This window comes from Apus apus, chromosome 5, assembly GCF_020740795.1.
Source record: "Apus apus isolate bApuApu2 chromosome 5, bApuApu2.pri.cur, whole genome shotgun sequence".
In the NCBI taxonomy this organism is placed as follows: Eukaryota; Metazoa; Chordata; class Aves; order Apodiformes; family Apodidae; genus Apus; species Apus apus.
Window position 1 is genome coordinate 17,305,426 of NC_067286.1, and position 17,055 is coordinate 17,322,480.

General features: G+C 39.1%; 1 protein-coding gene across 11 annotated transcripts in view; it reads right to left on the minus strand.

The window, feature by feature from the left end:
• BRSK2 (BR serine/threonine kinase 2) overlaps window positions 1-16,300 on the minus strand; it is a 323,594-nt gene extending 307,294 nt beyond the window's left edge. For all 11 annotated transcript variants that reach the window (XM_051622561.1, XM_051622560.1, XM_051622559.1 and 8 more), the window contains exon 1: window positions 15,849-16,300. In XM_051622561.1, the coding sequence (XP_051478521.1) occupies window positions 15,849-15,942 (94 nt within the window). In that variant the 5' untranslated portion in view covers window positions 15,943-16,300. The remainder of the gene's footprint in view (window positions 1-15,848) is intronic.
• Between the last annotated feature and the right edge of the window lie 755 nt (window positions 16,301-17,055).

The window sequence follows — 17,055 nt, forward strand, 5'->3', positions numbered from 1 at the left end:
TTCCAAATTTAGGTGGGAGTGGTGATGAAGTGAGGATTGGAAAGGAAAAGAGAGAAGATATGGGACTCTGTGGCATCTTAATTTGAGGCATTTTTAAAGGCTTCTCTATCAGCCTGTCAGAATTTCCAAAGATGAGTTTAAGTGAAACTGCTACATTTTGGCACCAAAGTGTGTTTCTACCAGCTTCATGGAAGCATATATAAGAGTGACCAAGTTATAAATATTTTTTAAGTAGAACACACACCATCATACAAACACAGTTTTACTCAGTGACATTTTGTTTCAAAGATCAGGGACAAATATCCCTAAGGAAAGAAACAATTAAAGTCAACATAGCCACAAACTCTCAAAATGGGAACACCAAAGCAATTTTTCTAATGTGTTAGACAGTTAAAACAACTTCAGTTTTAAATTGTAGCCACGGAAATTTCAGCACTTATGTATCTATATTACAATAATCAAAAGGAAAAGCATAAAATGGTATCATCACCTGGACAGACCAGGCTGTATGATCTGGTCTATACTCAGATGAAAATCCACAGAGGTACATTAAATAAAATGAAGCTACCAAAAGAAAACTCTAGCAAAAATAGTAATTTAAAAAAATGAATTTAAAAAAAAAATAATCACTAGGCTTAAATAGTAGGGTTATCCCAGGCCTTTCCATGGTGCTTTTTACTTCTGAAAGAGTTATCAATACTAGCTGGCTAAGCCTGTCAGTCCCAAAAGGGAAGATAACACAGTTATTGTTTCTGAATAATCAGCCTTCTAACTGCACAGTGACATGAACACACCTAAGCCTGTTTTGTAAAGGCTTTTATTACTTTTCTCCCAAGACATGTCCTGGCTAGGACCATGTAGCATTTTAGAGCCCAAAAGAGTACAAACAGGGACCGAATCCTTTGAGAAACTAAGTATCTTTAATCCAACAGGCCTTGAGAGTACAGAATAATTTTTATACCTGAATTAGAACTCTACAGGATCAAGGCTGGTATTTTGCACACAGAAAAAAACCTAACCCTGAAGTGAAATCACACATACACAAAGTATACAGTGCATGATGTCTATAAATGCTCAGTTTATCCACATCTGACATAGCACATTGATTTGTAGATGATGCAAGGTTTACCAAGAGTGCAAAAAAAAAAGGCAGGACTGGTACAAGATCATTACATGGTAGAGTTTAGTATATTACAAGGAAGAAGCAGGGCAATAAGCAGGATTGCAACCCTGGACTTGCAGAGGGCTAACTTTGTACTCTTCAAGGATCTACTTGCATAAGTCTCATAGGCTAAGACTGGAAGGTAGGGGGGCCAAAGAGAGTTGGTTAATTTTCAAATATCACTTCCTCCAAGCTCAAGACAGATGCATTCCTTTGAGTAAAAAATAAGGTAGAGGAGGAAGAAGACCTGTATGGATGAGCAAGGAGCTCCTGAAGAAAGTCTCATGGAAGAAAGCAATTTACAATTTGTGGAAGAACTACAGGAATGTTGTCAGGGTATGTAGGAAGGCAACTAGGAAGGCAAAAGCCCTTTTAGAACTAAACCTGGCTAAGGAAGGGCTTCTTCAAATACATCAGTGCTAAAAGGAAGAATAGGGAAAATGTGGGCCCACTACTGAATGAGGTGGGAGCACTGGTGACAGAGGATGCAGAGAAGACAGAATTAGTTAGTACCTTCTTCACTTCAGTCTTTACTCCTAAGACCAGCCCTTGTGAATCCCAGATATAAAACAGAAAGCCTGGAGGAAGGAAGACTTTCCACTGGTCAGTGACGATTGGCTTAGAGATCAGTTGGGTAAACAGAACGTGCATAAATCCATGGGCCCCGATGAGATGCACCCACGACTGTTGAGAGAGCTGGCTGATGTTGTTGCCCTACCAATCTCCATCATTTTTGAAAGTTCATGGCAAACAGGAGAGATGCATGAGGACTGGAAGAAAGCCAGTGTCACTCCAGTCTTCAAAAAGGGCAAGAAGAAAGATCCAGGAAACTACGGACCAGTCAGCCTCACCTCCATCCCTAGAAAAATGATGGAGCAGCTCATTCTGGAGGTCATCTCTAAGCTCATGGAAGAGAAGAAGGTTATCAGGAGTAGCCAGTATGGATTTACCAAGGGGAAATCATGCTTGACTAATCTGATAGCCTTCTACGACGTTGTAATTGAATGGGTAGATGCAGGGAGACCAGTGGATGTCATCTACCTTGACCTTAGCAAGGCTTTTGACGCAGTCTCCCATAACATCCTTGTGAGCAAGCTCAGGAAGTGTGGGGTAGAAGGATGGGAAGTGAGATGGATTGAGAACTGACTGAACAATAAAGCCCAGACGGTAGTGAGCAATGGAGCAGAGTCCAGCTGGAGACCTGTAACTAGTGGAGTTCCCCAAGGATCAGTGCTAGGTCCAGTCCTGTCCAACATCTTCATCAACGACCTAGATGGTGGGACAGAGGGCATCCTCAGCAAGTTGATACAAAACTGGGAGGATTGGCTGATACACCTGAAGGCTGTGTAGCCATTCAGCAAGGTATGGACAGATTAGAGAGCTGGGCAAAGAGGAACCTAATGAGGTTCAACATAGAGTCCTGCACCTGGGGAGGAACAACAACATGCACCAGTACAGGTTAGGACATGATCTGCTAGAGAGCAGCCCCATGGAGAAAGACCTTGGAGTCCCGGTGGACAACAAGTTATCCAGGGAACATCAATGTGCCCTTGTGGTCAAGAAGGCTAATGGTATCCCGGGGTGCATTAAGAAGAGTGTGCCCAGCAGGTCAAGGGAGGTTCTTTTTCCCCTCTACTCCGCTCTAGTGAGACCCCACCTGGAGTACTGTGTCCAGTTCTGGGCTTCCCAGTTCAAGATGGACAGGGATTTAGTCGAGAGAGTCCGATGGAGGGCTATGAGGATGGTTAAGGGACTGGAACATCTGCCTTATGAGGAAAGGCTGAGAGACCTGGGGCTGTTTAGTCTAGAGAAGACTGAGAGGCGATCTTATGAATGTATATGAATATCTGAAGGGTGGGTGTCAAGAAGGAGGGGCCAATCTCTTTTCAGTCATGCTCTGTGATAGGATGAGGGGCAATGGATGCAAGCTAGAGCACAGGAAGTTCCACCTCAACATGAGGAAAAAATTCTTTACTTATAAGGGCTACAGAGCGCTGGAATAGGCTGCCCAGAGAGGTTGTGGAGTCTCCTTTGGAGACTTTCAAGACCTGTCTGGATGCATTTCTGAGTGACCTGCCCTAGATTCTGTGGTGCTCCTGCTCTGGCAAGTGGGTTCGACTCAATGATCTCCAGAGGTCCCTTCCAACCCCTGATGTTCTGTGATTTTCTGCAGACTGAACTTCTACACAGGATAAGGTTCTTAGGTCCTCTAGTACACTTCTCCAATCCTCACACAGCCTGCACTGCCATCATTTCACTGCTGCTTGTGCCAGGAGATAATATTATTACCCACCAGTGCTAGAGTTACACCTCTAATTGCAAAGCAGACATACCTTTTGATTAGGATCCTTTGCCTTGCCACATTGTCAGTTCTCACCATTTCAATGGGCAGAAAAAGGCCTATACGTGTGGGTTTCTCCCCTCTGGTGGACTCTTTAGAAATCTGCAGTAGAAGTAGACACTTCCACAGTAAATAATGATGTGAAGTTTGCTATTCTAACCAATCTTTTCTATGAATTCTTGAGAAGCAGTCTGCAGACCACCTCACTTTGCAGAGCCACAGGTGCTCAACACCTCTGAGCAGGAAGAGCCATCTGTTATCAAGAAGGCAAGTGTTCCAAACATGCTAGTAGTCTGGCTGTTGCTTTCCCTACCAAAGCTCCAGTAATGATAAAGGTAAGGACACCATTTACATCCTGAAGCTTAATGCAAACTGGTGGGGTGATTTCAGCATGTGTTGAATACCAGAGAAGAATTACTGCTACAAGTATTAAAACATTCGCTTGCCTTAATTTGTCTGTTAGCTGAGCAAACAGACTTCCACTTTAAAGATGCATTATAATAATTTGTAAAATGCTTGGCCTGTATTTTCAGTTCGAATTTAATTCACTTACAGTATCATTTTGCTTTGTGCTCTAATTTGCTTGAATGCTCACTGCAGAGGAGACGTATTCCTAGGCTGCTCTTAACTAGAACACTTCCAGAGGTCTGCCTCTGCTGCCATCAATAAGAAGCTTGCTCATCGGTCAAACTCCCCTCTTAGAAAAGCTTGAGCAAGGCCTTGAAGTCACTGGGTCTGCATAGATGTAACTGCATGGAGAATTTGACTAATGTCTTCCCCACAATCAGGAAACAAGCAGAAGCAAAAGAGATGTGATTTCACAAATACAAGTAATGAAATAAACCACAGATCCAGAAGAAAAGCAGCATGGGACAAAACCCATAAACACCAGGACAGATCTTTCTTTGTTGTCAATGATTACTGATTTCAATGAAGCTTTAATGATTTACAGGAGTGCGAAATTTGGAAAAATTATAGATTAAATGAGCTAATGAAAAACTGTTAAAGGCTGGTGCTTGCAAAGTGTAAGATATCTTAAAAGCTGTGCCACTCATAGATACGTCTTTTCAGTAAAACAAATGCCCACATTTAATAGGGCTATAGTACTTGTGTCATTGCCAAGTTCTAATATAATACTTGGCTTTGTCTTGGTGATGATTTTTGTACAGTCATTGGAAACACACAAACAGCTCTCAGTCTTCCTCTCAGCTTTCTGCAGGAAAGGACTACTTCAAATACTGCCACTGTACCAAAATGGATATACAGAGGAAATACAGAGAGGGCTTGCTTCTTCCCACACTCCCCAATCCCTGAGCTCAGTTCCCAAAACAGAAAGGACCAAGTTCTAGCCTTCATTCTCCCTGCTTTGCACTGCTCCAGTAGCAGAAAGCAGGCAGGAACCCAGTCTATCAAACTGGCTGGGGATTCCCCCAGCATCAGGGAACCACAGAGTGGTTTAATTCCATTTTTTCCTCCTTTGGTGTAAACCATAACCATGGTGAGGGCAATATCTAAAGAGTAGCTGTATTCCAGCAATCCAAATCTGCTGTAGCAGTATCTCACGGCCTTCAAAATCAAATGCAGATTAGAGAAGCTGTGCTGTTTAGGACAGCTTTGATTTAGCCTGATTTCTTAATGAAACAAAATTTAACGGTTCAGGCTGTCTCTCTGTAATTTCCCCATAACACCAGAATGGATTAGCAAGTTATAACCAAGTTTGAAAGAGCAAAGGAAGAAAGGAAGATTCTACAAATTTCAGGGTAAGTGCTGGATGTCGGGGTGGGGGGGGGTGGGGTGTGAAGGGAGTGAGGGTGGTTGGGGGAAGATTCAAACTTTTATCCAAAAGAAAGAAAACAGATGAAGAGGCAGCAGAAACAGCTGCAAGCGGGCTAGGTGAAGACAGTGTTTGTGGTTCAAGAGACAATGGACACAGAGAGAGAGCAGGAGGAGGAGTGGAATATATGGTACAAAATTGGAGGAAATACAGTGCCTTAGTTTCACAGTTCACTGAACAGTTATGGTTTACTTGCACAGAATAATATAGAATAGCAGCAGAGGTGAGGTTGGAAGTGATCTCAGGATATACTCCAACATACTTGGCCAAAGCAGAGTCAATTAGAGCAGGCTGCCCAAGGCTCATCTAGTCTGTTTTTGAATGTATGCAAGGGTGGAGACTTCCCAGCATCTCCAGGCAACAATCTGTGACAGGCTCAACTCACCCTCATGGTGGAGAAACTTCTTATTTTTAAAAGGAGCTTCCTACACACACACAAAGGCCCAACTAAGATTAGTGCCTTAGCACGAAAGGGATTATGTGCAGATCATGTAACACAAATTCTCTTTCAGTTCACAACCTTGGCAAGACACAGTGCATTAGTGTTAATTTCAAAGACAATGTATCTGTATAAGAAGTAGGAGAAAACCACAGAAGTACCTTATTTTTCAGTCTACCATGATGATACAGTTAAAAAAATAAAAGCCTCTAGCAGTAATGTATACTTATTTTAAGATAGGCTTTATCTTGAAAGCTGTTTTCTTGCTTTAAGTATTTCTGCTAGGTCTTCTAGCAGTAACCATCAACCTATTTAAACAAGGTTGACATGATTAAGGGGCTCAGTCTTGAAACTGTAACATCCCAAAAAGTTTTCTGACAATATCCTCCTTAAGTCTTCATTAATTTGCTGTAGGAGATTGCCACTGTATAAAGAACCAAACACCTGTCTAGCATCCTCTAGATAAGGATGCCAAACCTTGAACTAGTTTCCAGTTTGAAGTGACCAGGTAACTGTGAAGTTTAAAATAAAAATAACAAAAATAACCACACATGCTCCCCAAAACCACTAACAAACAAACAAAAAACTCAAACCAAAACAAAACCACCAAACCAAAACACAGATGACCAGAACTTCAAAAGCAAAACCACAGACCAATCGGGTAACTGCTGATAGCAAGTAATCTCAACATGACAGTCAAGCTACCCATCATTTACAACCTGAAAATCAAATGAAAATTTTGGAATAGAATACTGGGAGAGATTAGGAGATTCCAGTAAAGTAATCGTAGGGACAGGTCGCAGTTATTAAAAGGAATTTACACAGTGACTGAATGAAACTTACCCAGGGTGAATGGCTGACATGAACAGTAACTCAGCTGACAGTCAGTCCGCAAAAGACATGAGAAATCTTTAAAAATTCCACACAGTGCACTTCATACCAGCAGGATCTGTGATCCGAAGTCTTCTTTTCCTATTTAAACTTGTGGTTTAATTCAAATTCAAGAAAATGGTAGTCCCAGCAAAGTCTTGTACTAGCTTAGCTCAGACCTTATCAGAGCTAAAATACAGTTTTATGAATTATAATTATTTTTCTAAATTTTAAAAATATATAATTTTTTAAAAAGAAATCATACATCACCAGCTCATTTTCAGCTCCAAATACTTTATTGTTGGTCCCTCTTCCTCATTTATTATATTACCCTAGGGCAGATGAGCCAACAGTATGAACCTGGGCTACACTGTGCTTTCCAACAACATTCCCTGCTGGGTCAGTATGAAGACCTGGTACATTCTTACCTACAGCTGAAATAATGCTGTTGAACTTTTGACAGATTGCAGCTGGAATTCTAAGAGTACCTTTTAGACAGACAGTATGAAACTGACAAATTTTTGGTCCAGACCCATTTGCTTCTCCCAGAAACCAGCTCCTCAATTATTCTTGTTCAAGTAAATAGTGCTTTTAATAGCTAAATGACAAAGGCAGTCAGCTTATGGCACATAAGGCCAAACACACAGAGGAATGACACTGCAAAAGCCCAGTTTGTTAATACCTTTGTAATATAGACAGTATTAAAAAATATACATGATCATGCTGATTTTTTTCTCCCACATTAAGCATATACTGCAAATCAAAATTGCAAGAGTCTCAAAATATAACAAGAGTATGATGTTTTGTAAGTAGAAGCAGACAGACAGAAGAACACTTACTAAATGGATGCCTGGAAACAATGTTCCATCTTTTTTTAAAATAAAGTACTTCACTGGAAATACTTGCATGCCTATGTTTTCCACATATTGTTGGAACACTAAAAAAAAAACAAAATCAAAAAAGATAGATTACTTGCACACCCTAAGCCACTTAATGTTTGCTTCTCTCCTTAATTCCTCCCTGCACCCTGCATTAACCCATTTACTGCCAGTTGATATTAAAAATCTTGGTGCAAAGCCTTTACCAGCAATAACCTTCTCCTGTCAGTAACTGGCAATTTATCTACTTTTTCCTGAACCCCTGAATTATCAAACTGCTGATTTTCAATAGATGGCTGTTAGATAAGAAGCTGGAGCCTGAATTATCAGTGGTACGCTACACAACGAATGCTACCTCACACCCTTCGCCAGACTAAATGAGAAACGCTTACATGAAGAAGAATTTTGAAATATTTTTTTCATCTGAAGTATGCAATAATCTTTATGCAAGAAAGCCAGAGTAGGAATAGCAGAAGTCTAAAGGGCAGAAACTGCGGGACACAGCAAGGTGCAAAACAGGAAGCTCAGCCATTAGAACTTTGCAAAAGAATTATTTAGGGCAGCTTTAGGGCTACTTTATCTCAGTTGACAATGATCTCTGTGGCCTTCAGGAAACAGTAAAATAGTTTCCTCAAAATAAATCTGAGAGAGCTAACAACTCAAGATAAGTATTCTATTCTACCCACTCCTACACTGAGTAGCTATCCATTAGATACCTGCACCAACCTGAAGGTTACTCTGCAGTACTACGGAGGCAACCGTACCATTCGTAAGAGAATGTACCTGGACCTGTTTAAATATAAACACCATCATTTACCTTCTTCGTCCATATTGTTCTTTATCCTCAGTCTCACAAAACACTCCATTTATTATCCTTTAAAAACTGTATGCCAAGGTCATTGCAAAAGAAATGGTATATTCCTGTTTATACAGTCTACAGGACAATGGCAGTCTCATAGGCATCTCTTCCACATATGATACATTCAAGAAAAAAATGCTTGCAGCTGCATCAATAGCAAGCAATACATTTTTATGAAAGGAACCAATACATTTTCCTCTTTTCCACCTAAATTCCATTTAAACCCTATTTTCAAAAACTATGAAGTAATGAAAAAAAAAAAATTACTGTGTGGATTTTTGCATTGTTTTTACCAAAATTTTATCAGTAATGCTTCTATTCTGTAAAAAGAATGAAACAAATTACTACAAATGTTATATCCCTAATCAAAATTAAATATAGAGTAAGTCAAATGGAACTGGATTAGCACTACAGTTCTGCTCTAAAGGTAGGCATTTGAAATTAAGTAAGTTTGATTTGGTCATATTTGTGCACCTTTAAAAATAACTTTTCTAAAAATTTCACATCTTCCAAGCAATGGCACCTGTGAGAATCATATCCAAACCATCCAAGAGAACAAAATTTTCAGTTTGCACTTGCAAACATTTATGTTGGAAGTGCTCACACAACTCTACAACCCAAGTAGAATGTAATACTAATGCAACATATCCAACAAACTATATTCAAAAGTACAATACAAATAGTTGAATATTAAGTGCAACCAATACATAAGTGAGCTAAAGACAGTTGGGGAAAGCAGATAAAAATAGCTGTTTGCCAGAACACTGGAACAAGTAAGGACTTGAAGGAAAACACCCTGCACTTACAGACACTGAAGATGAAGATGGGTCAAGTTCATTAAAGAATACTATTTACAACAAATTATTTATGTTACTCTACAGATGACTGAGGATGTTTTGTAAATAAAAAAATGGTAGTGTTTATGCACGAACTAAACATGGAACAATCTTCTCATATTCCATAAGCAAAATATTAGCATTATTGACTAGGATTGCTAAACATCTCACATTTGTTTAAAAAAAAGTCAGAAAATTTCTTTGGGATATCCCTTAACAGAAAAATCCATGACAAACAAAAAAAATTCTACCCTTACCTATTTATCATGGGTTTGATGATCTTCCTACTGAAGTCAGCTCAACTTAAAACACTGACTGACTTCTCAAGGGCAATGTACAGTATCTCAGCATTTGAAGAGGAGCATTCCTTGAGCATACATTTATGTCTCTGTCTTTACTCTGCCTTCCTGCAAATCTGTATCTAGGCTTCCACTTCTTTTCACCGTTCTATACACATAATGCATTCCTCATGCAATGCCTCTTACTTACTTCAGAGGGCATTACTTCAAAATTTCTCATTTCCTTTCAAATTTCTTCCAAAATTCTTTTACCATCTACATTTGTTCTGTATTACCTACCTACTAATTTTGAGGTGGATATCAACATTAATTATCACCATTTAAATTATTGTTTAACTCTCTGAAATATACAATGTTAAAGACTTCTGAAAATATGATATATGGAGTTACTTTATGGTACACAGAAAAATACTGCAATGTTAAAAATCCAAAACATACACTGTCTGCTCCACTCAATTTACAAAAATCTACTTAAAATGCTACATTTGCTCTTCTCATGGAATCACAGGTTATCTAAAGATCAGAAAGAACTTCTCTCAAGAGGTAAATTCTATTGAGAAGCTTTTTTAATTTCTTCAACCTCTCATCATTCTAATGAAGTCCTTCCTACTGCAGCTGCACAAAAAGACATTAGAGCCGTGATGAAAAGTAGAAAAGTGCTTAAGCAATGGAAGAAGTCTACTTGTGAAATCACTGCTTCTGTATTTCCTGTTGATGTCTGAAATGCAGGTATATGAATAATCATATAGTCCTACTTATTTGACAGTATCTGAATTTTAACAACTCTTGGGTAAGAAACCTTACTGTGCCTTACAAAGAAATACAATCATTCAGAGCTTGCTCCTGTTTTGACAAGTCCATAATAATTTTGCTACTGATATTGGGGTAAAATATTAATGCCTAATTTTATACAACACTAATACATGGCTCTACAAACCTTGCAGAAGGATGGAAGCTAAAAATCATTTTAACTGTAGTTAACAAGCAGGAATTTGCTTTAAAAACAACAACAACAACAAAGAGTGTAAGTCATAAAAGGGCTATCTGAACTTTGCAGTTCAGACATGGCATGATAATACTAGTTTACTTCAGTCAGTAACGCAGACACAGCACTTTTGAACAATCAGATCAAAGTTATATAAAGTTAAGAAAGACAAAAACTCTGAAAATTCATAACCATTACTTGAAATTTCCGTAACTATAAACCACTGTGATACAACACTCAGCAAAATTTCACTCTTAAGATCTCTACTGCCCACAGAATTGCTGGCAGTACTTTATTTCTCTGATTATTAATTATCCATATAAGTCTTCACAGGCTACCACGACAAAGGCTATGGAATCACTGTTTTGAAAGAAACTTTTTTAGGAAAAGTAAAATACATTGATGAAAACATTAATAGAATATATACTAGTACATTTTTGTTTAAAAATGTTATGTAAGGAACTACAACTATTTACACCTCTATAACAATATATTAATCTAGACAGCTGAACAGAATAAAGCTGTAATCTTTAGATTCTCTGTAGATCCAATGCATTGGGTCAGAAAAAAAAAAAAAAAAAAAAGCAGCTATATGAATGAAAAGGATATACTTTTATTAGCCTACTTACCTAAGGAAACCAGGCTTCTGAGATCACAGTATCTACCAAACCCTTGAATGGACTGAGGCTTTCAATTTCAACCAGATTTGACAGAGACAAACAAAAAAATTCACAAATTTCAGTTTTTGCTGGTGTCATGGAAACAGGTGGTTAAGGCTGTAAAGAAACATCTTGCTTAAGGTCTCACTGAATAAAAGGCTATTAAATTGGCTAAGACCCAAGTTTAATGATTTCTATTCTTACATAACCAAATAGCATACTGCTGAACACCTCACTGATGGTGTATATATAAGAAACATACAACTTACAGCTATTTTGGTGTATAACGCAGAAAAGGGACCCCCTACACTTTTTGCGAAGGTCAAAGAGCCATGAGTTTCAAGCAGGATCCTTTGTACTGAATGTCTGCAGAATAAGGCTTAAAACAGAATGAAAGGATCAAGACAAAATGGATCAGCCACATGTAATCTTTCATCAACTTTAACTCAAAGTGAATAGGGTAACTCCCACTTCAAGACAACATCTTCTTGACTATAGACAAAGCAGCATTTTGGAAACTTCAACTAGTCATTGAACTGGTGACACAGCAAGAAATGATGCTGAAGCCTACACCATCACTGTAGAGTGAAAACACAAGCTTCCAAAATGCTGAAGCTGTTCCCAAGAAATACTTCAGTTTCTCATCTTTACACACATTCATAAGTATTCACTACACAGTCAATCTGAATTACTCTTTCAAGGGGTTAATGAGGCCAAAATAAAAACATGAACAAAGATATTTGTGGAATTAAAAAATAAAATAAAGGAATACACAAGAAGCTGATTTCACACAGAACTACTGGCAAACAGAGAAAAGCCTCTGTTTGATCTAAAACTACGACAGTGCTTCATGTTCAGATATGAGTGGGGTTTTTCAAGGCACACTGTTTCCACATATGTTATGGTAACGTGACACACATCCTTTGCTCATTACTGTTAACAACAAAAACCTCCTATAATTAACTGCAGAAAAATGTATCAGTGAAACTCAGATAAACCAACCTTTCCCCACACACCTCTATATAGTAATGTTATTTTATACTACTGTTCTATAAAAAATATTTTTTGTTACAATAATTAAGATCATGCTTCTTATATTCTTGCAAAATAATTCAAATGCAGATTTCCATGAGCTATTCCTCCAGCTGTAGCAGGAGGTACTCTGAATTCAATCTATTACAAAAACAAACCATCTTACTACAGTACTTAAATTATACATTAAATTTGTATGTTACACTATTAAAAATATTTTCCCTTCATTCCTCTAGCATTCTCACTACACACCTTTTTCAGCACTGCCCCATATAGCCCCTTTCCAACTTCTCCATCTAAGAGGCCCAGATCCTCTCTTTGTGGCATCAGTCACCCTCAGCAATCTTGATGCACCACCAGACAAGGCTGCTTAAGACAAATTTTGCATACCCGATTTCTAATTCTAATCAACACTTTCAACAATGGTTGTTACTCACCAATTTGAACTGAATGCTTTCCTGTGTCACTTTTGCCCATCCACAGCCAGATGTCACCAGGTTCCACTAATGTCCCAGACAGGTTAACTGGACCTCTTTGCAGGGACCAGTAAGCTACTGTTGGTAACCACTTTTTTTCAGATACTAAGGTGACAATCAGTGAGAACTTCACTGAGAGAAAGCCAGTGAGAGTTATACTTACCATTAAGTTCTTCCTCTGTGGCAGCCCTTCTAGGTCTGCCCTTAGCTATGAACCCACACTCCTTCCCAAAACCGCCTTCTTATGGTCTCAGTAAAAGCAGGTAAGTGATTAATGTATCTGAATAGTATTAATGTATCTGGGAGCAAAGCTAGACATGCCTGTCTGAAATAAGTTTCTAGAGTCAAGATTTATTTTTTTTTCAAAATAAAAATGATGGATATGAAGATCACTGCAAAATGGATAGGACTTTGCAACACAACTTATACTTTCCTTCTATTCACCATTACATTTTGCCAGATTTTATTTCTGACTCTTCCCCATTCCATTGGAAAAAAAAAAAATCTAAGCCATTACCGCCAAGCTTTAAAGTCAAGCTATAAAGGAAAAACCACAACCACTATTTTCTTCAGCCATATGTCACTACATCCCCAATTCCAACTTACAGGCCATGACAACATGTGGTGTATCAGGCCCTCATACTGCATTTGTTGTCCTCTCCCTAAAATGCTGCAGGTTGCATGCTCTCCCTCCAAAACAAGCAGGATAAGGACTAATTATGTACCGTGCACTGCTCATGCCATTCTGCATGCTCCTAAATGTGATTAGCACAGAAAATGCGAGAATACCAGAAGGTATCATCCCATATTTAGCCATGCCTGCTTAATACTGAGTTAGATTTCACCTCAGTGAATCATTATTCTGTTAATCAAGGGCAGGTATAGAAAGGAAGGCAAAGACTGACATCAGCTACTTTTAAGATTTCTCTTCCTCCTTCCCCCACCTCCAGCTTCTATGACACCAGGCATTGTGCATTTCATGTGCATTCATGTGTGCAAACAGCAGAGACTTATCTACAAAGATCAGTTATATGGTAAAACTACAAAAGGAAACTTTCACCCTTGTCCAGCTGGTTGAATAACTGCAGAGGCTAACAGCAGCAAGCCTCTAAATACCTCCTCTTCTTCTCCCTCCACCCCCACGTCTCTAATCACTTAGGAGGAAGATAGGAAGATTAACAGAGAGGGAAAAAAAATAACCAAAGCTGCAGATAACCCTTTCAGACCACAACATCAGGCTATGAGACATACAGCAAAAGGTCTCAGACACAATTGTACTTAAAGGAGAGGGAGGGGTGCCAAGGAGGTATGAAAGAAAAAAAGGAAATGGTGATGAAGACAAAAATGAATGTCATCCACAGCTGGCTCTTTGATCACCTGGAGCATCCAGGAGAGGATTTTCAGCAGAAATACAGCCGATTATTACCAATATACTGCTATTTTTTGGTAGAGTATTTTAATCATCATCATTAGAATGGGTTTTAGTAAGAATACAGCTGCAGAAGTAAGGGCTGATAGAGAAATACAATTAATAAAGGTGGTAACCAAAACTGTGACAGAGAGCCACCTTTAGCAGCTGATACATTGAAGAGATTGGAAAAAAAAAAAAAAAAAAAAGGAAACAGAAATAAAAGTCACTGTCATTAAAAGACAATGTCATTTTCATCCATGTCTCTGGACGGTTGCTATGGGATTGTGAAGAGGAGGGGAAGGATGGGGGGGTATATAATCAATCATCTCAGAAGAGCATTGCTTCTTACAGAGAAAGATCTGGATTTTGACTGTGTCCCTAAGAAAATTGCGGACTGCAGAGCTGCTGCCATGCAGGGCAGTCAGGAAGCAGGCAGAGCAGAGGCAGCAGCTGGGGATGGAAACGCCTATTAAATCCTTTAGACAACAGATGGGCAAAGCTCGGCTGGGTTATTAAAAAAACCCAACCAAAACAAAAACAAAAAAAACAAACGCCCCCCCCAAACCACAACGAAACCACAACCTAAACAAACAAAAAAAAAACTACATCACAATGCATCATGTTTTATTGTCCCACCATAATGAACAACACTTAACACCCACATGCCCAAAGAAACCCCACAATGGCTGATGTCCCCCTTTCCCTAAATTACAATCTCAAGTCTCAATCCACTTTTTGGGGACTCTCAACCCAATGAATTTGCCAGATATCATTGCTTATTACAGCTGTTACTAAAAAAAATAAAATTAAAATATATTAAAAAATTAAATAAAGGACATGTTCTTTTTAAGGGGTTTTCTTCCAATGAATGCTCCCCTGCCCTTGAAAAGAATATGCTATCCAAGCAAGCAACAGTAAGTCCAGATCTTCAACGCATTTAGGGGATCTAATTATGTCATGTAGGGCAGAAGCACCTGCTCTCTGCTAATTCTCTCCACTCAGTTTCCTCTTTTCAGTATTTCTTACCATTGTTCCAGCCAGGAAAATCTGCTGGGGGTGAGTTCCATAAACAAGCTTTAAGAAAAATAATTAAATAACCTCCCCACCCCCCACCCCCCAGTCCCTCCCAAAACACCACAGCATAATCAAAATGAATTCTGCTTCTGACCCTCTGTTTTTCTTTTATTTCAGACCTTAACTACAAAAAACACCAGCCCATCCATCCATATTTGCTAAATACCCACAGACATACTATACATATTTCCACCCCTCCAACTGCACCTTAAGGACTACACCCTTTTCAATCATGATGTCATGAAATACTGCTGATGACTACCCCACTACCACCACCACCACCTTCTCGGTACTACAGGCTGTGAACCTTTCATTTCAATATAATTTGATTAAAAAGAAAATGCTCCTAAGGAGGGCAGTGAAGAAATTGATGTGAAAATTCAGCACCAGCAGATCATCTATTTTTTCCTCTGCATGCACTCTGGCTGTCATCAGAACAACACCCATTAGCAGGAGTAATGAACATAAAGCATCCTGGGTTGTTTTTTTTTTGTGGTGTTTTTTTTTTTTAAAAAAGGAAAAAAAGGAAAAAAAAACCCTAAAAATAAATAAAGGCACAAATCCCCTACAAATATTATATCCACTGAAACAGCAAATGAGAAAACCTGAACCCCCATATATCCCATCCCCAACACCTCACTAGCTGCTACAGCACCTTCCACCTAGCGCCGGTGCTGCTGCAAAGGAACCAACCTGTCTGTCCTTTTCCTAGGGTTTTCTCCAAACGATAGGGTCCAACATATTGTGCATGCTGAGCTCCGCTGCCTTCTTTCCCTGTTGATGTCATTTCTACCTGGATCTGTAATTCTGCAAAGAGTATGTGCTGACGAGATGCAATTTCTTTTTCTGCAGTTCTTTAAATTCCCACTTTGCAGCTGTGCAAGCAAAGCACCCTTTTTTCTTTGCTTTAGTCCACTTGGTTGCAGATTTTTCTCTTCCTTCTCTGTCTTTCCTCTTTCTCTGCCGTGTATATTTCCTCGCTGACTCTGCCTAGGACGCTGATGGACGAAGGATTTATTTTAATGTTCAGAGAGGGGGATCCACGATCCAAGCCCAAGGAGCATGATGCTGGTGATCCGAGCTCCGCACGCCCTGTTCTCTCCAGGAGCTGTTCAAGGCAGAGACAGAGCTGGAGCAGCGGAAGAGCTGGGGCCTGCAGATGTGATTGACATGAAAAGCAGCCAATCCTCTCGTTCTCTACATCCTTCTCCCCACCTCCTTCCACTACCTTTTCTTTTCCATCAGCAGCAGTCACTTCTGTCTGCTACAGAACATCATGATCAATGGCAACAGCAAACACCGAAGTTTATCAGTCTTTTGATAAAGCACAATTAAATATAAATGAATGAGGGTAATATTAGAGGACCCAAACATACACTATTATTTTTTTCTCTCTGAATTTTACTCCACTATGCAGCTGTCATTCCAGACTATTAATAAAAGGCTAAGATTGTCACAAGAAATAGAAATTAATTGATTCTGTTTGATTCTGGAGGAGCTACACAGGTTTTACTGTCTAAAGAGAGCTTTTGTGGTGTATTTTGGGGCGGGCAAAGAAAAAAAAATAGGAATAAAGCAGGGGCATTCCTGTAACTACTGAACTCAGTGACAGACTTGCTTTTGAGTTTAATGGGAGCAAATAGGCTTCAAGTCCTTAGATGAACAGATCAAAAATAGCATGACCACTATCTTAATTAGAAACACAGTAGAAAAGGCAGGTATTGGATAGTAATAGAAACTGTTTCCCAGATCCACAGGCCCTATACTAGCAGCATAAGAAAGCTTCCACTGTTTTTGCCCAAGTACTTATGTCTGTATTTAATTATTAGCCTAAGGAGTTGAATGAAATAAAAGATTCTGCAGATATGCTTCAAGTTAGGCACAATCCTATGTACTTTCT